Here is a 23,815-nt window from a genome sequence, read left to right as displayed (position 1 = left end):
TTCTCATGATGTACTCGGCATATAAGTTAAATAAGCAGGGTGACAATATACAACCTTGACTTACTCCTTTTCCTATTTGGAACCCTGTGTAGTCAGATTCTAATTAAATGTCTTGAATCTTACAGTGAGGTGGGTTTTTAGTTAAGAACTATACTACAAAGAGAGGAAACAATAATTTAGGTATACGGGCAAAGACACAATGGGGGGAAAAAAAGGATCTGATCTACAGAAAAGAAAACTTTAAGTCAATGAAAGTAGGTGCTGATGTTGTTTAGTCATGACTGACCCTTTTGTGACACCATGGACTATAGTCCACTAAGCTCCTCTGTCCAGGAGATTTTCCAGGCAAGAATACTGGAGTGGGTAGCCATTTCCTTCTTTAGAAGGTCTTCCTGACCAAAGGATCAAACCCACATCTCCTGCACATATCTCCTGCATTTCAGGCAGTTTATTTACCACTGAGCTATCTAGGAAGCCCAGGTGCTATTTTAGCTACAAAGAAAATCACAAGGTGAGTTAGGAGAGCGCTTGAAAATGGCAATTGGCACAAACATCAATATATTTTCACTGTCTCATCTTAAAGTTGGATCCCTCTTTAAGCAGACACCAAAGAATTACTGGGCCAGATCCAGACATGTCTTGCACTATTGCACTAATAAAATCAAGTGAACAGCTATCCAACCTTTTATGAAAAAGTTTGATCTTATTCAAAGGTTGATCTGATCATGTTTCACACCTGTCTCTTCAAGGGAAAAGGGCAGGGCCTGAAGACCAGACTGTCCTGACTCAGAACAAAGAGTACCATCTCTTGAAAGACAAACACAAAACTGCTCCAAGTATTAAGGGTGTTGCTTAGGTCTTGGACACAATATTTTCTCATTTAATTAGCCAGAACCAGGAAATTCTTACTTGCTATGACAAAGGTTATCAAGTGATTCTTCACCTCAAGTCACACTATTGGTTAAAGTTTACCCATCCCAACTTGTTCAACTAGTTTATTTTAAATCCTTTAAGTATCCTTTCTTTAGTCAGCTGAAAGAATGCCCAGAGTGCTACTCATTTGACGAGAAATCACAAAGCAGCACAGAGGTGGAAGAGTTTGTATTCTTGGCAGTGGATGATGTATCAGTAAGTTTAATTTTATTTCATGTTTAAAAGATATGTTTCATATTTGTGGCTTCCAATTCAGGAATTATTCTGATTTGTGGATTTAATAGTTATTTTTTCCTCTACTGTTGGAGAAAATAGTAACATAGTAATGTTAAAACTCTTTATTTCAGGAAACCATGCTAACAATTTTTTTTTAATCTGAAAATTCCACATGTTGGATTTTAATTGGGAAATTTAAATTTAATGTGAAAATGACATAATAACAGAGAAAGGGAGGAAAAAATACAGAGCCTGAGGTAAAATTGTGTAAGTTTTCAACATGGAAAGATGGAGAAAGTAATAAAGTGTTTTCTCATCCCAGTTTAGAATGCTGTTTGTGATCTTTCTAAATTATGCATTTAATAGATACACTGAAAATAGAAGAAATATATAAGTTGTATTTGTGTGTGTGTTAGTTGCTTAGTCGTGTCTGACTCTTTGCAGACTCATAGACTGCAACCCACCAGGCCCCTCTGTCCATGGGATTTTCCAGGCAGGAGTACTGGAGTGGGTTGCTATTTCCTTCTCCAAAAGGAACTATAGAAAGAAAGAAAGTGAAGTCGCTCAGTTGTGTCCAGCTCTTTGCGACCCCATGGACTGTAGCCTACCAAGCTTCTCCATCCATGGAATTTTCCAGGCAGGAGTACTGGAGTGGGTTGCCATTTCCTTCTCCATATAAGTCATATAGGAAGTATTATGTTATAGCCCTTCTTCTGAAATTTATAAATATTATTAAAACTTCAAAAAGAAAATAAGAACTTTAATGACCTTTGATAAATTCTTTGTCTTTTAAAATGAAAAATTAAAGAACAGTATAAGAATAATTTATACATATGACTATAAAAAGTGAAAAGCAAAAAATAGTGATAAGTGAATAAATAATTCTAAGATTTTGTTCTTTAATAATTTGGAAGGAAATCTACAGAAAATAAAGCTTAAATGCTTTAACCTCCATTTCCCTATCCGATCTATTCTTCATTTTCCTACATTTTCCAAATGTTTCATTTGGAACATTAATTCTTCCTACACAAATATGATGTCAATAAGTACAAACAGCTCAAGGTAATAAAGGAATTACAGATGTATTTTCTAATGACTTTTGCCTGGAGTTGCACTCTTGTCTTCATTGGTAATAATAGAATATTGTCTATAAAACTTAAACACATGGATTTCTGGACCACAATCCCCCAAAAAAGTCTTTACAATCAGTCCAAATGTTCCCTTTCTCCTTGCTCACCTTAGAGACACAAATTAAGATTTAGGTGGTTAAAAAAAAACAAAACAAATTAAACAAATAAAAACTTTTTCCCACTTAATTGATCTTATTTCTAGAACAGGCACACACTAGGATTTTCTTTTCAAATGGACAGTAATAGAAACATAGTGATGATACTATTAACAATATTTTTATTTTTACTTCAAAGTATTTCTAATCTGTAGGGGAAATATGATGATTCTATACTAATAATGATAATTCAATTAATCAAATTATTTTTTGCTCTTCAGTATATTTAACTGTCATGTATTTATGCAAGATCTATTTGCTCTGTACCAGTCACCTTTTTTTTTTGGTATTGAAAAGATGGGAATAAGTAAACATAAAGTTTTTTTAAATTTTATTTATTTTTTAATTGAAGGATAATTGCTTTACAGAATTTTGCTGTTTTCTGTCAAACCTTAACATGAATCAGTAATAGGTATACATATGTCCCCTCCCTTTTGAAACTCCCTCCCATCTCCCTCCCCATCCCACCCCTCTAGGTTGATACAGAGCCCCTGTTTGACTTTCCTGAGACATGCAGTAAATTCTCATTGACTATCTATTTTACATATGGTAATGTAATTTTCCATGTCACTCTTTGCATACATCTCACCCTCTCCTCCCCTCTCTCCATGTCCATAAGTCTATTCTCTATATCTGTTTCTCCACTGCTGTCCTGAAAATAAATTCTTCAGTACCGTTTTTCTAGATTTTGTATATATGCATTAGTATACAATATTTATCTTTCTCTTTCTGACTCACTTCACTCTGTATAATAGGCTCTAGGTTCATCCACCTCATTAGAACTGACTCAAATATTTTCCTTTTTATGATTGACTAATGTCTCATGGTGTACATGTACCACAACTTCTGTATCCATTCATCTGTCGATGGACATCTAGGTTGCTTCCATATTCTAGCCATTATAAACAGTGCTGCAATGAACAATTGGATACATGTGTCTTTTTCAATTTTGGTTTCCTCAGGGTATATGCCTAGGAGTGGGATTCCTGGGTCATATGGTGGTTTTATTCCTAGTTTTTTAAGAAATCTCCATACTGTCTTCCATAGTGGCTGTATCAATTTACATTCCCACCAACAGTGCAAAATTGTTCCTTTTTCTTCACACTTTCTCCAGCATTTATTTTTTGTAGACTTTTTGATGATGGCCATTCTGACCAATGTAAGGTGATATATCATTGTAGTTTCGATTTGCATTTATCTAATAATGAGCGATGTTGAGCATCTTTTCATGTGTTTGTTAGCCATCTGTATGTCTTCTTTAGAGAAATGCCTGTTTAGGTCTTTTTCCCACTTTTTGATTGGGTTGTTTGTTTTTCTGGTATTGAGTTGTATGAAGTGCTTGTATATTTTGGAAATTAATCCTTTGTCAGTTGTTTCATTTGTTATTATTTTCTCCCATTCTGAGGGTTGTCTTTTCACCTTGCTTATAGTTTCCTTTGCTGTGCAAAAGATTTTAAGTTTAATCAGCTCCCACTTGTTTACTTTTTATTTTATTTCCATTACTCTAGGAGGTGAGTCATAGAGGATCTTGCTTGGTTTGTGTCATTGAGTGTGTCATTGAGTGTTCTGGCTATGTTTTCATCTAAGAGTTAAACCTACAGTTTTAATTCAGCTTCTTTTAAGACTTATGTAAATTTCAGTTCTGGTTCAGTGTTACAGCTGGTTAATGGAAAAAGAAATCTACCAGAAAAGTAAGGAGAGAAATGAAAGTGATGTAAAGAGACCAAAAAAAAAAGACTGAAGTAAAAATCAGAGAAAAGCAAAAGACCTACATCTGGTTAACAGACTAACAAACCATTTAGATCTCTCCATTCTTATTACTTTCCATTTTCAAGGTTTTCAAATTTTTCACCTCCAGGACCAAAATCCTTAAAACTTTGACAGTCCCATCCACTATTCAGATAAGCCAGTAAGCCTACTTTACAGAGTTTTGCCATATTAGCCTTGGCTTTCTTTGGCTTTGTGCCTCACAGGAATAGTAAAGGATGAGGGTGCTGGGAAGAGTTGGAAGAGGTGTTATTTAAAAGCTGTCTCTACTCCTTCCATTGATGATCCACGCCCCAGAGTAATTAAGCCCCAGAGGACTTTTTCCATTTGGAATACCCAAACAAACATTTAGTTATTCGTTTTTGTCACCCATGGCTAATATGAAGGAAACATATCTTATTCCTCGTTGTGCATGCCAATACAAAGTAGAATGCTTGTTGAACCATTATTCATTCTTCAAATTTATTTGGGACCAATTTCCAACTAACAACTCATCAGCTACTGGTTGTTTGAATATTTTCTGTTATCTTAATATCCACGTAATTGGATTTTATACTATTTTTAAAGACTCCTTTATATACAGAAATATTTTGTATTTCTGTGTATATATATAGAGAGAGAACATATTTCTGTAATATATATATTATATATATATAGAGAGAGAGAGAGAGAGAGAAATATATTTATAATATTTAGTCCTTTTTTCTTTCCTGAAAATGAGTATCTATGAACTAGATTTCCTGGATTATTGCATTCTTACAGTGATGTTCTAAGTAATATTACATTCCTCTTTACCCCACACAGAAATATTGAAGTCTCTTTCTTTAAAAAAAAAAAAATTAAGATACAGTTTACATATAACCTTACAGTTTCAGGTGTATGATGTAATGATGTAATATTAGCATTAATATATCTTGTGAAATGATCACCACAATGTTTAGTTAACATCTGTCATCATACATAGTTACATTTTTTTTCTTGTGATGAAAACTTTTAAGATGTACTTTAGTAATTTTCAGATACAAAATATGTTATTATTAATTATGCTGTACATTATATCCTCATAACATTTATTTTATAACTAGAAATTTGTACCTTTTGATCCCCTTCACCCATTTCTCCCATCCGATCCCTACTTCTGGCAACCACCTAGAATCTCTTTTCATGTAGTAACACCCATCAGTAAATTTTACTTCCCACAATGATTGTTTAAATGAGGTTTATGGTTTATATCAATAGGCATAAAAGAACTCTGTCAAGTGAAAACATATCAATGTAGAAATCAGAGACTAATGATTTTAATTTAAAAATCAAACATGATTTTAAGTGAGAGTCTTTCCTCAGCTTCTCTAATAGTACCTTATGTCCTAGAAGTTCAGCATTGTCAGTGTAGTACTAGGAATAGATATCAAAAAGGTGAGATGACTGATGACCCCCCAAATGAGTAATTAATATCTCTGATGTTTCTTTCAAGTTCAAAAATGCACTTAAAACTTTATCAGAACATAGATACATATAATATACATATATTTGTATTGTCTTTTTTCTAATATATATTTTTAAAAATAAGAGTTAAGATACAAACATATCTATTTTATCTATTGTGTATTTTTTACAGGAAAATATGATAAATTATCCATATTTAAAATGTTTTTAATATTGGAATCATTAACACTCATTTTATAATTAACACTGCAATAATGAACAACCCTCTGGCTAATTTTTGCATACATTCAAAACTATTTCCTTAGAATAAGTTATTTTCTACACTTGCACAATTTCTGGAGTACCATCCCATAATTACCAACTACTCCATGTCCCAGATAATTTTTTTCTCGGAATATTGCCTATGTCCTTGTAAAACTGAAATGTAATCTTTCGTCAGGACACAACATTGTTTACAGCCCTCTCAAGTAAGAGATTATTATTGAAGATTTTGCCTTGTCTTCACTGCTTAATGCCACCTCAGATCATTCCTTTCTACATCCCTGTAAACCACTTTATTACTCTGAGGCTCACACAGTTCTGCTCGCATTCCTTTCCTTCCTCATCTTTGTCCTCACGGACCTATGATAATGCCTTTATTTATTAAAGGCTGACACTTGCTTCCCTATATCATTCTTTACTCCAAGCCCTACATTTACCCTAAGTAGCCTCAGTGCTTATGCTGATTGACCTTGAAATCCTACTCATTCATTTCCTTGTCTCATCACTATAAACTTCTCTTCAAATATTACTCTCATCCCACACCCCAGACTTTGTCATGACTCTCTGAATCATACTTTTGGACAATTATCACTATCCTAACCTTCCTTCTTACAGTCTCAGTTACTTCTAGTGTATAAAGCATCCAGTTTTAAAAAATTATTATTTATTGGTTTTTCCAGTCTATGAACTCTTCCTATCCTTCAGCTTGCCACCTCCACCAAACACACATCACACACACATACATACACTCCTCTTGGTTTCTCTTGTGATCCTTAAATTCATCAATGGAACAAATTTTTCAATGTCTTAAACTCCACTAAATTCTCTTGCTGCATATTTTCCTTCATCATTTATACCTGGATAAATTCTAGAGAGAATATACCTCTGAACAATGGTTCACCTCTGCCAAGACAGAACACTGGGAGTGCAACAAATGTGTTTGAAGTGCCTGTTCATCTGAGCCCTCAGCTCTAATCATTACATCCCCTTATTCTATGCTCTCATTTTCTATAATTACTGTTTTCAATTTCTCTGGCCTCCTCAAACTGCCAGTTCTCACCACCTGTCCTCTCATGTTTCTATTTCTAAGATATATTTTGATGATCACTTAGATGAGAATTCCTTCAGCTTCCTTATCTGAAACCAACAAACCTACCTATATCCATTCATACTCTCAAGAGGATGCTGCAGTTTATTCAAGTTCTCCAATATATTAGATTGAACCATATGAAGCTGTCAATATATTAGCACTTTTGTCCTACACAAATGGCAATTTTATATGTGTGAACTTAATAGTTTAGAATTCATGATCCTTCAGCTGTGCTCTCAACTCAGTCCTCCTCCAAACTTCAGCATCTCTACAAGTTCCCTGGTGGCTCAGATGGTAAAGAATCTGCCTGTAATTCAGGAGACCTGCGTCTGATTCCTGGGTCCGGAAGATCCCCTGGAGAAGAGAATGGCTACCCATTCCAGTATTCTTGCCTGGAAAATTGCATGGACAGAAGAGCCTGGTGTGATCCCAAAGAGTTGGATGCGACTAAGCAACTAATATTTTCACTTTCACTTTTCAAGTATACTCAAAACTTAAATATTCTAAAGAAAAAAAATCTTCCATCAACCCCATAACTTCTCTCTCTTCTAATCTATAATTCAACTCATAAAAAATTGTTGGTATCCATTGTTTCATCTCATTTCTTCCAGTTATTCTTCAAACCCTTGACATTTAGGTTGTAACTTTGGTTTACTACTCTGTTCCTTCACCTGTTGTGGTCCCTGTGATCCACTATTATTTAATCCACTAGTTATTCTAAACTTTATCTTTTGAATTCCTAACCACATTGGACAATTTGGATCAATCTCTCCTTGAATATCTTTTATCCTTTGTTATCATATCACACATATTTTCATTAGAGGGTGAAGAGGAACTGAAGAGCCTCTAGATGAGGGTGAAAGAGGAGAGTGAGAAACCTGACTTAAAACTCAACATTCAAAAAACTAAGACTATGGCATCTTCTCCCATCACTTCACAGCAAAGAGAAGGGGGAAAAGTGGAAACAATGACAGATTTTCTTTTCTTGAGCTCCAAAATCACTGCTGATGGTGACAGCAGCCATGAAATTAAAAGATGCTTGCTCCTTGAAAGGAAAGTTCTGAAGAACCTAGATAGCATATTAAAAAGCAGGAATATCACCTTACCAACAAAAATCTGTATAGTCAAGAAACTATGGTTTTTCCAGTGGTCATGTATGGATGTGATTTCAGTAAGTTCAGTTCAGTCACTTAGTTGTGTCCCGCACTTTATGACCCCATGAACCACAGCATGCCAGGCCTTCCTGTCCATCATCAACTCCCAGAGTCCACCCAAACCCATGTCCATTGAGTTGGTGATGCCATTGAACCATCTCATCCTCTGTCGTCCCCTTCTCCTCCTGCCCTCAATCTTTCCCAGCATCAAGGTCTTTTCAACTGAGTCAGCTCTTCACATGAGGTGTCCAAGGTATTGGAGTTCCAGCTTCAACATCAGTTCTTCCAACGAACACCCAGGACTGATCTCCTTTAGGATGGACTGGTTGGATGGCCTTGTAGTCCAAGGGACTCTCAAGAGTCTTCTCCAACACCACAGTTCAAAAACATCAATTCTTCAGTGCTCAGCTTTCTCTATAGTCCAACTTCCACATCCATAAATGACCACTAGAAAAACTGTAGCCTTGACTAGATGGACCTTTGTTGACAAAGTAGTGTCTCTGCTTTTTAATATGCAGTCTAGGTTGGTCATAACTTTCCTTCCAAAGAGTGTCTTTAAATTTCATGGCTGCAATCACCATCTGCAGTGATTTTGAAGCTCCCCAAAATAAAAAAAGCCACTATTTCCATTGTTTCCCCATCTGTTTGCCATGAAGTGATGGGACCAGATGCCATGATCTTTGTTTTTTGAACGTTGAGGTTTAAGCCAACTTTTTTGCTCCCCTCTTTCACTTTCATCAAGAGGCTCTTTAGTTCTTCTTCACTTCCTGCCATAAGGGTGCTGTCATCTGCATATCTGAGGTTACTGATATTTCTCCTGGCAATCTTGATTCCAGCTTCTGCTTCCTCCAGCCCAGCGTTTCTCATGATGTACTCTTCATATTAGTTAAATAAGCAGGGTGACAATATACAGCCTTGATGTACTCCTTTTCCTATTTGGAACCAGTCTGTTGTTTCATGTCCAGTTCTAACTGTTGCTTCCTGACCTGCATATAGGTTTCTCAAGAGGCAGTTCAGGTGGTCTGGTATTCCCATCTCTTTCAGAATTTTCCACAGTTTATTGTGATCCACACAATCAAAGGCTTTGGTTTAGATGAATGTGAGAGTTTGACCACAGAGAAGGCTGAGTGCCAAAGAACTGATGCCTTCAAATTGTGGTGCTGGAGAAGACTCTTGAGAGTCCCTTGGACAACAAGGAGATCAACCCTGAATATTCACTGGAAGGACTGATGTCTGAAGCTGTAATACTTTGGCCCCCTGATGTTAAGAGCTGACTCATTGGAAAAGACCCTGATGCTGGGAAAGACCATAGGCAATAGGAGAATAGGGTGGCAGAGGATGAGATGGTTAGATGGCATCACCAACTCAACGGACATGAATCTGAGCAAACTCCAGGAGACAGTGAAGGACAGGGAAGCCTGGTGTGCTGCAGTCCATGTGGTCACAAAGAGTTGAACACAACTTAGTGACCGAACAGCAATAATAAGATTTATGGTAGGCTAGAGACCAATGTCAACAGGAGAGTGGCAGTGAAAAGATGGTAGGTTCTGTGAATTATAAATCTCAGTGGGATTAAAGTCAGGGTACTAAGGCAGTAAATCAGAAGGATATGTCATGACAATTGAAGAGTTTGATGACTAAATTAAAATTTAGTTTGGGGAGAAATAGAAGCTCTTGGTAATGACGAGATATAGAGTTTGAGTATGAAGGTGGGCAGCTAAGGTAGAGAGAAAGACAAGGTCACTGGCACAAACAGCCATAATATAAAATAGGACATGATCACTATAACAAAATAGACAGCAACAAGGCAGGAGAGGAAGCGTCAAGGTAGCTGTTAATTGGAGTGAGATAGCTGTGAATAGATTAATGGATTTGGCCGTTATAGAAGGCTTTATAACAGCACACTGAAACGTTTTCAGAAATGGAAACACCAGGGATTTCCCCGGAGGCTCAGTAATTAAGACTTCAGCTTCCAATGTGGGGGCTGTGGGGTCAATCCCTGGTCAGAGAGCTAAGACTCCACATACCTCAGGGCCAAAAAAAGATACAGAAGTAATATTGTAATAAATTAAATAAAAACTTTAAAATTGGTCATCAAACTATCTTTTTAAAAAATTGAAAAAGAAATAAACAAATGGAAATGTCAGCCACTGGAGAAAAGGAGATTAGAAACACAGAGGGAGAGAGGATATTTTAGGTAGAGGATGCTGTGGTAGAACAGGGGTGGGGGCTGTAAGAAAGAGAATAGCACATGTGAAGGGAAGCACTATACGTTAAGAACCCAAAAGTGAATTAGACACAGCAAATGAAAGACATTTTTTTAAACAAAATGTAAAGCATATCAACATCCCTCCCATATTACTGCCCACTGGGTTCCTATAAACCCTTAGAATTAATAACACCTTGCCATGGACTTCAGGGAACCCCATGATTTGGTCCTTGCTTGTCTCTCTAGCTGGACCTTTTCTACATTTCCCTAGACCCACTGTGATCCAACACACTATGTTCATTTCTTCCTGGAACTCAACAAACTCACTCCTATTCCAGCTCTAGGAACTTGTTACCATTGGATTGCTCTTTGCCCAGTTCTTCTAGATGTTTCCTCCCTATTTACCTCTTAGCTCAAAGGGCATCTCGTTGGGGATGATCCCTTAAATACCCTCGCCCCTTGGCTTCCAGTCACTCTTTTTTCATCAGTGTGTTTTTACTTTCATGAGTTGAATCTTACTCTTTGGCTTGTTTAAGTATTTCTTGGATGAATGAATGAATATTAATCTAACAAGTACAGTCTACATAATGATAAACATCTGAGAGTTTTTATACAAGGGGATTACATTAATAGAGCTGTATATTTAGAAGATAGTTCTCACTGCTACACTGTAGAACATAAATATTTGATAGGAAATCATCTGGAGATAAAGAAATCTATTAATGGCCACTCTGCTTTTTCAGATAAGATACAATGAAAGCCTAAGGTTGGATGGTATTAAGCAAATGGGAAAAAGACAAATAAGAAAGACAATTCAGCAGTGACTGATGAGGTAAAGGAGTTTTTGAGAGGAAGATGTCTGTGATTTCAGGTTTCAGAGAATGGGTAATCTAGAAAACTGCAAATAATATTGTTAATACATATATTTGCTTTCTCTATTTGATTAAAAGGTAAAAGGAAGTAAAAGGTGATGGGAATAAGAAATGAACAGACTCAAGTGGAAAAAGAGTGATATAAGAATGAGTCAGAAGAAACTAGAAGATAGAAAAGATAAAAACCACTGTGCTCTGCTGTGCTTAGTCACTCAGTTGTGTCTGACTCTCTGTGACCCCATGGACTGTGGCCCTCCAGGGTCCTCTGTCTATGGCTCTGTCTATGTCTTCTCCAAACAAGAATACATGAGTGGGTTGCCATGCTCTCCTCCAGGGGCCCTTCCCAAACTAGGGATCGAACCCAGGCCTCCGGCATTGAAGGTGGATTCTTTGCCATCTGAGCCACCAGGGAAACTCAAAAACAAATACAGCACAGCAAAGAAAAAAAGATTAGTGAAGATGTGGAGAAATTTTTAGATTAAAATTAACATTTTTAGATTGTCAATGGGAATGTAAAATGCATAGACACTTTGGAAAAGTTTAGCAGTTCCTCTAGATGTTAAACATAGATTTAGCATATGACCATATTCAACTCTTTGATATACGTGCAAAGAAATGAAACCATGTACATAAAACTTTGAACATTAATGTTCACAGAACCATTGTTTATAATAGCCAGAAGTAGAAACAATTCAAACGTCCATCAGCTGATGAATACATAAATAAATCATAGTATATCCATAAAATAGAATATTATTTGACAATAAAAAGAAATGAAGCTTTACCTTTCATTACGGAAAACCATATGGAGGTGATACATGCTACCACATTGATGAATTTTGAAAATACTACATTAAGTGAAAGAAGACAGATAGCAAAGACTTCATATGATTTTATTTATATGAAATATCCATAATAAACAAATCCACAGAGACAGAAAGTAGATTAGTGGTTGTCTACAGTGAAAGGTTAGGGGAAAACAGAGAATGACTATTAGCGGGTATGGTGTTTCTGTTTGGGGTGATGAAATGTTTGAAAATTGATTGTGATGATGGTGGCACAACTTTTGTGAACACACTGAGAACAACTGAACTGCATACTTTAAGTGAGTGAACTGTATGGTATGTGAATTACATCTCAATAAAGCTATTAAAGAAATAAAGGAAGGAAAGAGACAAAAAGAAAGAAGAAGGAGGGAAGACACCAAAATGTTCTAGAAGCTCAAAAGGGTATTTTCATTAAATATAAAAGCTCCTGAGAGCTATTGCTCACTGAAGCTGTCAGTTACCTGCCTCTCACCATCCCCCCAATTTGGCATTCATGAGACCTCTATAGCAGTATCAAACAGTTCCGTCAGTAATTCTTTCTGACTCAAGAAAATCCTCAGTTAATTGTCTTTTCATGTTTTAAACTTCATTTTTTCAAATAAAACTATCTCCCAATGCTCAGATATAGTGACCGAACTCTTTCATTAGGAAGGATTTGTAGCTAACATGTTAGGACATATTTCAATGTTCAGAGAAGACCTGTGTCCTTGCAGAGGTCAAAATTTATTCATAAATATCAGTAGGAAGAGACATGATTAAAGATAAATGATGCTTAATTGAAAACATTAGTAGGAAATCAGGAAAAATTGAAGCCAAAGTGGGTGGGAAGTACTGCTCCAGCAATCTTCTTCAACAGCCCAGGTCAATGGCATATGCCCTCTTTTTGGTTTTCATCAGGCTTTAATGACCTCAGTGTTCTAAAATTCCCTTCAAGGAACAGCTTCTCATAGAGTTTCACCGTGTAAATTTGCATTAATGAGCAGAGCTCTGAAGAGTAACACTCTCTGACCTTGTTTATTTCCTTTTGGACTCTTATCAACTAATACACTAATTATTTTAATTACATTTTAATTATGACATCCATCAACTTATCTATGAAACATTACATCTTTCTTATTTGCATTATGTGGGGTTACGTAAACAATACACACAGCTTGTCAGAAAATGAAGCATAAAAGAAAGCGCAAATCACTTAATCTTTTACACAACTTTGAATAAGTCTATCCACATTACAGATTTAGTGAAAGTCTCATAATGTCTGGTGGTACAATTGAAATGATCATTATTATCATTGTTCAGCCACTGTTATCATGAGTAATAACACCACCGCCTACGGATATTTGCATAACAACTTTCTTCCAGAGTTATTCCATCTTCCTCAGGTGATGAATTAAAACCCCAGCTAGATGACTTATCTGTATTATCTTGCCTTGAATTTTCCCATACCCATTATTTTTGCCCAGTAATTCTTTCCTCATGGATGCTCACCATGTGAGCATCAAAATGTGTTCACCACATAGCGTCTACTTCTGAAACCTATGATTTCTCTTGAAGGCTCTAAAGTCCTTCCTCAACCCAGATAGAATGATTTTATCTGCTGGAACTCTCCATAGATAAAATCGGGGCTTTGCTAGTCTCCCAGACTGCTTCCCTGTCTCTGTGTATTTTGTGCCTAGTGTCATCACTCAGATTCTGAAGTCCTGGACACCAGTTCTCACTTTTTTCTTTCATGAACAGTACATCCAATATCTAGTATAAACTTTCCACCAGCTCACTCCACTCCATTTATGTACAAACTCTTGCTAACATTTTCAGTTGCTTTCAATAATAAAAAAAAAGAAAATAATCCAAACTCCTAAGTCCTCACCTTGTTTTAGATACAGTTCTAAGTGACTTTTCATATATTAACTCATTTAATATTTTCAATTAATCCCACAAGGTGGGTATTATTACTTTTATCTTACCATAAGGAAGCTGAGGCACAAAGAAGTTGAATGGCACAAAGGTCCTGCAGTGGGGAGTCAGGATAAAAACTCAGGTAGGCTGGCTACAGAAACTATTCTCTTAACTGCTCTGCTGAGTAACCTCTCTCAGAGACCAGAAGCCCTTCAAATCATGTTGTGGCTGCTGTGCAGAAAAATCACTTTATTCCTCATATTTGAATTATTGGGCTTCCCACATGGTGCAAGTGGTAAAGAACCTGCATGCCGATGCAGGAGACATAAGAGAAATGGGTTCGATCCCTGGATCAGGAAGATCCCCTGGAGAAGGGCATGACAACCACTCCAGTATTTTTGCCTACAAAACCCCATGGACAGAGGAGCCTGGAGACTTACAGTCTATGGGGTCACAAAGAGTAGGACACAACTGAAGTGACTTAGCATGCGTGCACATTGATTCACTGGCTGACAAACATTTTGATTAAATAAAGCATTTGCAAAAGCTCCAGGAAAAATAATAGATGCTCAGAGAGCCATGTAAGGTGAAATAACCTGAAGATGTACTTTGGTAAAGGTTGTAACATTGAAAGAGAATGGTTGATAATGAAAAGAAAAGGATAAGTTCTTTCTATTCTGAAGTTTGGTTGAATACCTCCGCATGGGATAGTCTGGATAATGTGTCTGTGAGTGCTCAGTCACAACTGACTCTTTGCGACCCTATGGACTATAGCCCACCAGGCTCCTCTGTCCGTGGGATTTCCTAGGCAAGAACACTGGAGTGAGTTGCCATTTCCTCCTCCAGAGGATCTTCATGACCCAGGGATCAAACCTGTCTCTCCTGAATTGGTAGGCAGATTCTTTACCACTAAGTGTCACCTGGGAAGCCAATCTGGTTGATAAGCCCCCTCAGAATTTAAACAAAAGTAGAGAGCATCAAAGTTTGAGATGGCTGGACAGCATCACTGATGTAATGAGCATGAACTTGGGCAAACTCCGGGAGGTGTTGAAGGACAGGAAGGCCTGGCATGCCGCAGTTCATGGGGCTGCAAAGAGTCGGACATGACTGGACGACTGAACAACAAGAGAAGGGATTAAAAAGATGACACTTTTCAAAAATACTTTGACTCTTTGTGAAAGGCTCTCTAAAGCCTGCTGAAAGGATAGCTTTTGTCACTGCCCATCTTCACTTTGATGTGAATGCCTCAAAGGTGAGGTCACTTAAATTTTTATTTTGTTTGGATGTCAAAGTCTTTTCTAAGGCTGGATTTTCCTAACTACAGTGGACCTGTTTAGTCATCTTATTGGAACAGTCTGACCAAAATTAAATTCTTTGTATCTGAAGGGTTGGGGGAAGTAGAAACCAAGAAGGGAAGAGGAGAAAGCTGCCCATTAGCAATTTTTAAGTACAAAATGTACAATTGTATCTTAATTCCAAATAAGTGCTTAATCTGATTTTTCCTCCTGCCGGGTTTGAGGTAACTCGTCTCTAGCAAAACTACTAAAAATAGTTTTTCTGTTGCAAGTAGTTTAGGGTTGCTTCTACCTTATACACAATATTTTATTTAGTAAACAAATATCTACCAAGAACCTAAGAGGTATAATCTCTACCAATATCAAACAACCACTGAAATTAGTCATTGAAATTAGTCAACGTTTAAGATAAAATTCCATTAGAACTAAAATAAATCAGAAATAAAGCATTGTTTTATTTAAAACAAAAACATATATTAATAAATATTTTAGGGCATGTCAGCATGGTTTCCTGGTAGCTCAGACAATAAAGAATCTGCCTGAAATGGGGGAAACCTGGGTTCGATCCCTAGCTTGGGAATATTCCCTGGAGAAGAAAATGGCAACCCACTCCAGTGTTCTTGCCTAGAGAATTCCATGGACAGAGGAGCCTGGTGGGCTACAGTCCATAGGGTCACAAAGAATCGGACACAACTGAGCAACTAACACTTTCACTTTCTGCATGGTTAAGGAAACGAACTCAAACAATTTTTCACTTGTGATCCTTACATAAAATGGTAAGTAAGTCACAGTGATTTTCTGGAATTCAAACAGTTCAACAGGAAACCACATCATTTTGATGATGAGAATTTTGTTGCAAAACAATCTCCCTCTTTATGAATGGTTTTCTATATCTGATACAGAGGGGGAAAGAATGAGAAGATGGATCTAGCATTTTCAAGTTTTAAAAAAGTATCATTATTTTTCAGCCATTATTTCCTCCAAAGAAAAATCATTAGTTCTTCTCTGAAATTCTATTAGAAATGTTCTACAAATCCGGTACAATGTGTTACATTACGCTCCTCCTTTAAAATACTGTTAAGTTCCTGGAGGGGAATATTGGAGATTCTTTTCTATGTTCCCCTGCATTTCATACATATGTAAATAAGTTAGTCACTCAGTTATGTCTGACTCTTTGCAACCCCATGGACTATAGACCTCCAGGCTCTTCTGTCCATGGGATTTCCCAGGCAAGAATACAGGAGTGGGTAGCCATTTCCATACATAGTACTGCTCAATAAATATCCACCAAGCTAACTAATTGCTCTCTCCTAATTAACTTCACCTCCATTCTCATTTACGAACTCTACTTTCTCAAGTATGTTCTTGAGACATTCTTGTCCTTGTCTCATGTCACCTTAATTTATACTATTCCCTCTGCCTGTGATACATCCAGGCAGATTTCCTTCTCAGCCTTCAAGAAGCAGTTCACAAGACAACTTCTCTAAAGCAAAACCATGTACCCACTCAGCTTCCACAGCGTACCAGGCATCATTCCATCATGACATTTATCACTGCTATTACAGTAGTTACTTAATATGTTTCTAGATCACACCTTCTTTGAAGATGGAAACCTATATATTATTCAGTTTTGAGTCTCAAGCAGAAAGTGACGCACAGATGGAACTCAGCAAATCTCAACTGAGTTCATGATTGCCCACGACCTTCTGTTAATAAATGTGATGAATACATTCAGCAGCCCTTGCCTGGGCCAGAGCAGCATCCCAGCTCTTTTATTGATACTTCAAATGTTTGCAGATGTAATACTCTTCCCACCAACCAAAGAGTAGAAGGCCAGAGTAACTTTAACTTTAGATCCTTCCAGAAACACAGAAGAACTCAGATTTGGTGCTACCTGAGATACTTATAAGAGGTCAGGTTGATGGTTCTGAGTGGGGAAACTGCCTCTATCTTCTTGCCCAGATACAAAGACACATTGTTGCTACTGTTTTTCAGTCACTAAGTCTTGTCCAACTCTTTACAACCTCATAGACTGCAGCCCACCAGCCTCCTCTGTCCTAAACTATCTCTCTGAGTTTGCACAAATTCGTGACCTTGAGTCGGTGATGCTATCTAACCATCTTATCCTCTGCCACCCCCTTTTCCTGCCCTCTGTCTTTTCTAGCATCAGGGTCTTTTCCAGTGAGTCGGCTCTTCACATCAGGCGGTCAAAATTTTGGAGCTTCAGCTTCAGCACCAGTCCTTCCAGTGAATATTCAGGATTGATTTCCTTTAGGATTGACCGGTTTGATCTCTTTGCAATCCAAGGGACTCTCAAGAGACTTTTCCAGCACCACATTTTGAAAGCATCAAGCATCCCTAATCCTTCCAGATTGCTGATGCCAAAAGGCACACCTCAGTTAATATCTTTAATTTTTTATCTGGGGCCTATTTTCCACCAGCTACCAACTCCAGGGAAGAAAATTCCTTATTCTTCTTTTCCATGTGTAATTTTTAGCAGAACAAGAACTGGTACCTTTAACTTCCTAAAGAATATTCCTGTTCAGTTCTCCCATAGATTAGATCCTCCCAGACCATCCATGTTCATCACAACCCTGTCATTGTTCAGTTAGTCCTTAGACTCTGGGCCCTGACATTAGGATGGAGACAGGCTTTTCCACATCTTCCTGCTTCCGCAAAATTTTCCCAGATATCAGTCATTCGCATTCCACTTTCATTCTTTCCATTATATTTTCAATATATTTCAATATGAAAAGTAAAAGTGAAGTTGTGTCTGACTCTTTGCGACCCCGTGGACCGTAGCCCACCAAATTCCTCTGTCCATGGGATTCTCCAGGCAAGAATACTGGAATGGGTTGCCATTTCCTTCTCCAGGGGATCTTCCTGACCCAGGGATTGAACCCAGGTCTCCCACATTGCAGGCAGACGCTTTAACCTCTGAGCCACCAGGGAAGCATATATATTTCAATATATTACTGTCTTAATATTTTTCTTTAAATTGATTATTTATTCAAATAAATCTGTCCTTATCCTGTGCCACATCACCTATAAAAGTCACAAGTTTAAAATCTCATCATCTTATGACATAGATGTTTATTATATAACACCAGTGGTTCTCACACCACATAGTTCCTTGGTCCAAAATGTCAAGCTTTCACTATTAATTTGTTTACCATGTAAATGATATCATTTTGGTTCACATATTTTTTTTTCCTTATAGTTCCATTCTGTTTTCTTTTCTTCAACCTGTCCTATTTCAGATGCTCTTCATATGCATTATAGATTACTTGTCTTATAAATAAGGATTATGGGTTTAAGAAGTGTGAAAGAGTCCCAAAACCCATGTTCTAGTGCCAATTCCTCCAATATCCAATTTGAGGATTTAGTAATCTCTCTGAGTCTGACTGTTCATGTTAGAACAAAAGGAGTGTACCAGAAGCCCTCACTCTTCGAGGCTCATATGATTTGAGGCACATAAACCAAATATGAGGTATTAGTTCATTTACAAAAACAAAAATATTTCAGAACATCTAGTATCATTAACCAGAAACAAAGTAAATAGTAGTCAGCTATAGTACAATTCTGAATTTTTAAAATAGAAATGTAAAGTCAAAGGCCAATGAGACCTTTAATGGTATTTTTCTAATTTTTTATAGAAAAATATATTCAAATGTTACTAAGTGCAATAAGGGCTAACTATGAACTCCAGAAAAAATATTCTATATCTAAGCTATATGAAATTGAGATTCTAATGTTTAAGTTCTATTTGTTTGTAACATACAACTCTTTCTCAAAAGGCCAGCAATTCTTGGTAGAAGAACATATTCACTGAAACCATGGATGATTGCCCTTATTATTACAGCTGTTGTGTTGGTTCTAGCAGTAATCATCGGTCTCCCTGTTTATTTTTTGGTATTTGGTAAGAATCTGATTGCATTATTTTGAAAATTTAAAGACCTAGACAATTGATTTTAAAATCTTAATATTTTAGAAACCCTTTTCTAATATTTTCAAATGCAATTTTTATTGCAATAATAGTTTATATAGATGTATATATACTTTGTATAATTCAATATTTATTTGCATAAATTTGTCTACATTTGGGAAATGTAAACATTTATGTGTAAAAATTACTTCTAGCATTTAAAATTTGACTTGGTTCATATAATATTTTCTCTCAAACAGTGCAGTAGAGTCATATCATATGTTATTGTGTGGTTTAATAATACTTAATGTACTGAGAGCAAAATGTTATTTTAGTAGCAATTCTAACTTTTAGGTCAGCTTTTTCAATATAATACATTCTACTATTATTATTTAATTAAGAGCTTAAATTTATAAGTTACCACTAACAGGTGGTAATTGTGTCAGGATACAACTGACAACCATGTGACTATGAGAATGTGTGATCTTAATAAAGGTTAAACAGCTACAGCTGTTGTGTTTAATTCCCAACAACTTGTCAGTTACAGGAGTTTTCTGCATATCATCCCTTCTGATAGTTATACAGCTCAAATGATCCATTTTTGTTTTCCTTTCCAGATCAGAAGGTTCATTATTACCAAACTTCCTTCCAGATCCCTAGTATTGAATATAATCCTGATTTTTCAGTAGAACATTCAAAAAATAGGACAAACCTGAAACGAAAAATCAGTAATGAGGTAAGTCTGAGCTTTTCTGCCATCATTCCTACCCTGACAATATTATTAATGAGGGAGTTTAAATTATAATAAGAGGCAATTTGAGAACATACAAAATTGCAGTTATGTTAGGGTTACCAGAAAAAAAAAGAATGCCCAATTAGATTTTAATTTCAGATTCTCCTGAGTATATATTTCATGCTTATACTAAAAAAATCATTGTTTATCTGAAGTTAAAGCTTAACTATATTTTTATTTGCTAATCCTGGCAACTCGAACTATCTCAGGAAGACTGGAACAATACATTGAACAAAGGATAATTGTACCATATGCTGAACAACATAAGCCCAAGAGATAAACAGGTAGCTCAAATACACACACAAATATATATATATATATTAGATTTATCTGGAGACATAACTTAGTTAGGTACAAACATTACCACATACAATATAGTAAGCACCTACTGTGTGCATGACCCAATTTAGGCAACTTATACTGAACATTTTATTTCTGAAAATATACCACAGAAACACACAGACTAGCTCTTTCACTGAAGACTTCAGTTTATACACAGATTCTACGGAATATAGCATTGACCAAAGATGGCAGATCTTTGCCAGGTTTAGAAATACGTCTTTAGATCTTTCCCAACCAAAAGCAGAAGCTGATGAAATGAGTTGAAGGATGCAACTGGGTAGGATTGGTGTGCCTTTCCAAAAATACATTCTAAGCAAATACTTAGGGGAAAAAATTGGTGCAGAATATATACTATTTTATTATATGAATCTAGGTAAAGATTTGATGCCTTTTTCTTGATAAGTATATTAATTTTTAAAAAGTGTTCCCCAAAACACACATTTTCCTCCTCTTCCCCATTTACCACAGTTTCAAAACACAGCCTATAAATTTTCACCAAAGCCTAAAAAGTTTATTTTTAATCACACTCATGGGGATGATAATTATGTTTGAATGATAGTGGTTGTTAAGTCCATTCATAGCAAGTTTTCAATGAAATTCAGTCTCTGTACTGGCTGTTGAAATATATGACTTCAGACCAGGTGATAATTTATTCAAATACCAACACTCAGTTGCAGAGATGACCTTTATAACCAGATGATGCCCAAATGAGCTTTCTGGGCCTAGCTGTAAACAAACTTAGAAGTAAATACTATTTGAATCACTGTACATTTTATACAAGCATTTTTGTAATATCCTGAAATGTGCAAAATTCATATTTAACAAAGTTCTACATTTTCTTTTCTTTTCTCAGATAAATGAGATATTTCAAAGATCCAGTTTAAATCATCATTACATCAAGTCTCATGTTTTCAATGTTAGGTAATTATAGCTAATTACTTTGATGAAAAGGCAACTTTGTATTATTTAGTTTTTCTTCAATTATTTGCTTTCTGGATATGATATAAAAAATTAAGATATAATGAGAGTAAAAATAAGTTAATATTATTGCATTTAATTGTTATTTCTCCTTTACAGAGTACATTTAGGGAGAGTGCTGTAACTTGGGTAGTGATGAAATATATTCTACTGGTTGTCCTTTAAAAGTTTTTTGTATTTCAGTTAAAGATTCTTACAATCATTAAAAACTCCTCTCAGTTTTACTTACATTTTAAACAATAAGCAAATATAATGGATTTTTTAAATCAAGAATAAAATACAAGGTTGATGAATTTAACAAGTGCTTTTATTTGTCCAGAAAAAAAAAGATTGTACCATTTTCAGATACTCTCCCCTCCCTAAATATGATCAAGTTTTACAAACTAGGAGTAATTCAGGTATTAACACCTATATGATACAGAAAGGGAAAACATCCATGACAATGAAGAGTATACAATATTTATGTTGTATTTGCTTGAATATATAACTATATTTATGTAATAAGTTATAAAATAGTAATTACTATGCTACATCCTCACTCATTTATTCTGATATTTTTATTTTTCAGGCCAAGTAATACTGGTTTGAAAATAAACGTATTGCTCAAATTTCAGTTTACCTCTAACAATGCAGACACAATAAAAAAAGAAGCTGATAGCATTTTGCATCAGAAGTTGAAATTAAATGAAAGCTTCTTGAAGATAGATACTTCATTGCCCTATCTTAAAGGCAAGAAATACCATTTTTCTTTCTTTGTTACAGTTTATCATTTTAACAGTCTTCTCATCTACAGAGAAATCTTTATTTAACCATAAAATTAAATCACTTTTATTTGTAAGTCTCTTATTTACTTGATAATAAACAAATCTCCACATGATCAACACTTCCTTTGGTTAGTATGGACACAATTGTAAGACAAGGATAATATGATAATCCAAATAGAGTAGTATGTCCTACTGTTTAAAAAATATTTTAGTGGAATTTTTGAACTAATTAAGCATTGTTGTTTTTGTTCAGTTGCTAAGTCTTGTCCAACTCTCTGTGACCCCATGAACTGCAGCATGCCAGTCTTCCCTGTCCTTCACTATCTTCCAGAGTTTATTCAGATCCGTATCCATTGAGTCTGTGATGCCATCCAACCATCTAACTCTGCTGCCCACTTGTCCTCCTGCCCTTAATCTTTCCCAGCATCAGGGTCTTTTCCAATGAGGTGGCTTTTCACATCAGGTGGCCAAAATATTGGAGTTTCAGCTTTAACACTAGTCCTTCCAGTGAATATTCAGGATTGATTTCCTTTAGGATTAACTGGTTTGATCTCCTTACTGTCCAAGGGATCTCAAGAGTCTTCTCCAACACCACAATTCAAAAGGATCAGTTCTTTGGTGCTCAGCCTTCTTTATGTTCCAACTCTCACATCTGTATGTGACTACTGGAAAAACCATAGCTTTGACTATATGGACCTTTGTTGGCAAAGTGATGTCTCTGCTTTTTAATATGCTGTCTAGGTTTGTCATAGCTTTCCATCCAAGGAGCAAGTGTCTTTTAATTTAGTGGCTGCAGTCACTATCTGCAGTGATTTTGGAGCCCAGGAAAATACAATCAGTCACTGTTTCTACTTTTCCCCCATCTATCTGCCAGGAAGTGATGGACCAGATGCCATGATCTTAGTGTTTTGAATATTGAGTTTTAAACCAGCTTTTTCATTCTCCTCTTTCACCCTCATCAAGAGGCTCTTTAGTTCCTTTTCACTTTCTGCCACTAGAGTTGTATCATAGGCATATCTGAGGTTGTTGATATTTCTCTCAGCAATCTTGATTCCAGCTTGTGAGTCATCCAGCCTGGAATTTCACATGATGTACTCTGCATAGAAGTTAAACAATCAGGGTGACAATATATAGCCTTGACATATTCCTTTCCCAATTTTGAACCTGTCTGTTGTTCCATATCCAATTCTAACTGTTGCTTCTTGTCCTGCGTACAAGTTTCTCAGGAGACAGGTAAAATGGTCTGGTATTCTCATCTCTTGAAGAATTTACCAGTTTGTTTTATCCACATAGTCATAGGCTTTAATGTAATCAATGAAGCAGAAATAGATGTTATGCATGTGATAAAAATCTACTCTCTCTTACTGATATGGTGATATTTAGTACTTGGGTCTTTCTGATGCAATACTCTCTCCAATCTGAATTCAAAATGTAAGAATGGTCTGCACACAGATATCACAATATGTGAGGTACTGCATGATTTGGCTCCAGTGAAAAGAAGTCTGATATTTTTTCTTGTACTCCCATAACCTTTTTTAGGCATGTAGGATAGGACTGGCCTAGGTAATAAAAGGAAGAGAAAAATGACACACCCTGATAGTACCTGTCTCAGGCATAAAGACACCATCTTATTTACATCAGACATATTTCTAGGTGATGAATGTTTGGGGTCTGAGATTAAACAAAGCTTATTATAATTTGAAGACTACTGTTAGCCTTCTATAAATTAACTTTGAAATGTTCATATTTTACCAGACTAAGG

General features: G+C 36.1%; 1 protein-coding gene across 1 annotated transcript in view; it reads left to right on the top strand.

Annotated features, from left to right (window-relative positions):
• The first annotated feature begins 1,026 nt into the window (after positions 1 to 1,026).
• The window catches only part of LOC101121267 (transmembrane protease serine 11G-like), a 39,712-nt gene continuing 16,923 nt past the window's right edge, over positions 1,027 to 23,815 (top strand). The window contains exons 1-5 of the mRNA XM_012180076.4: positions 1,027 to 1,128; positions 19,049 to 19,170; positions 19,794 to 19,912; positions 21,165 to 21,232; positions 21,858 to 22,018. Of these exons, the coding sequence (XP_012035466.2) occupies positions 1,118 to 1,128; positions 19,049 to 19,170; positions 19,794 to 19,912; positions 21,165 to 21,232; positions 21,858 to 22,018 (481 nt within the window). The 5' untranslated portion in view covers positions 1,027 to 1,117. The remainder of the gene's footprint in view (positions 1,129 to 19,048; positions 19,171 to 19,793; positions 19,913 to 21,164; positions 21,233 to 21,857; positions 22,019 to 23,815) is intronic.

Source organism: Ovis aries, chromosome 6 (genome assembly GCF_016772045.2).
Source record: "Ovis aries strain OAR_USU_Benz2616 breed Rambouillet chromosome 6, ARS-UI_Ramb_v3.0, whole genome shotgun sequence".
Lineage (NCBI taxonomy): Eukaryota > Metazoa > Chordata > Mammalia > Artiodactyla > Bovidae > Ovis > Ovis aries.
This window is presented reverse-complemented; position numbering and strand designations above follow the sequence as displayed.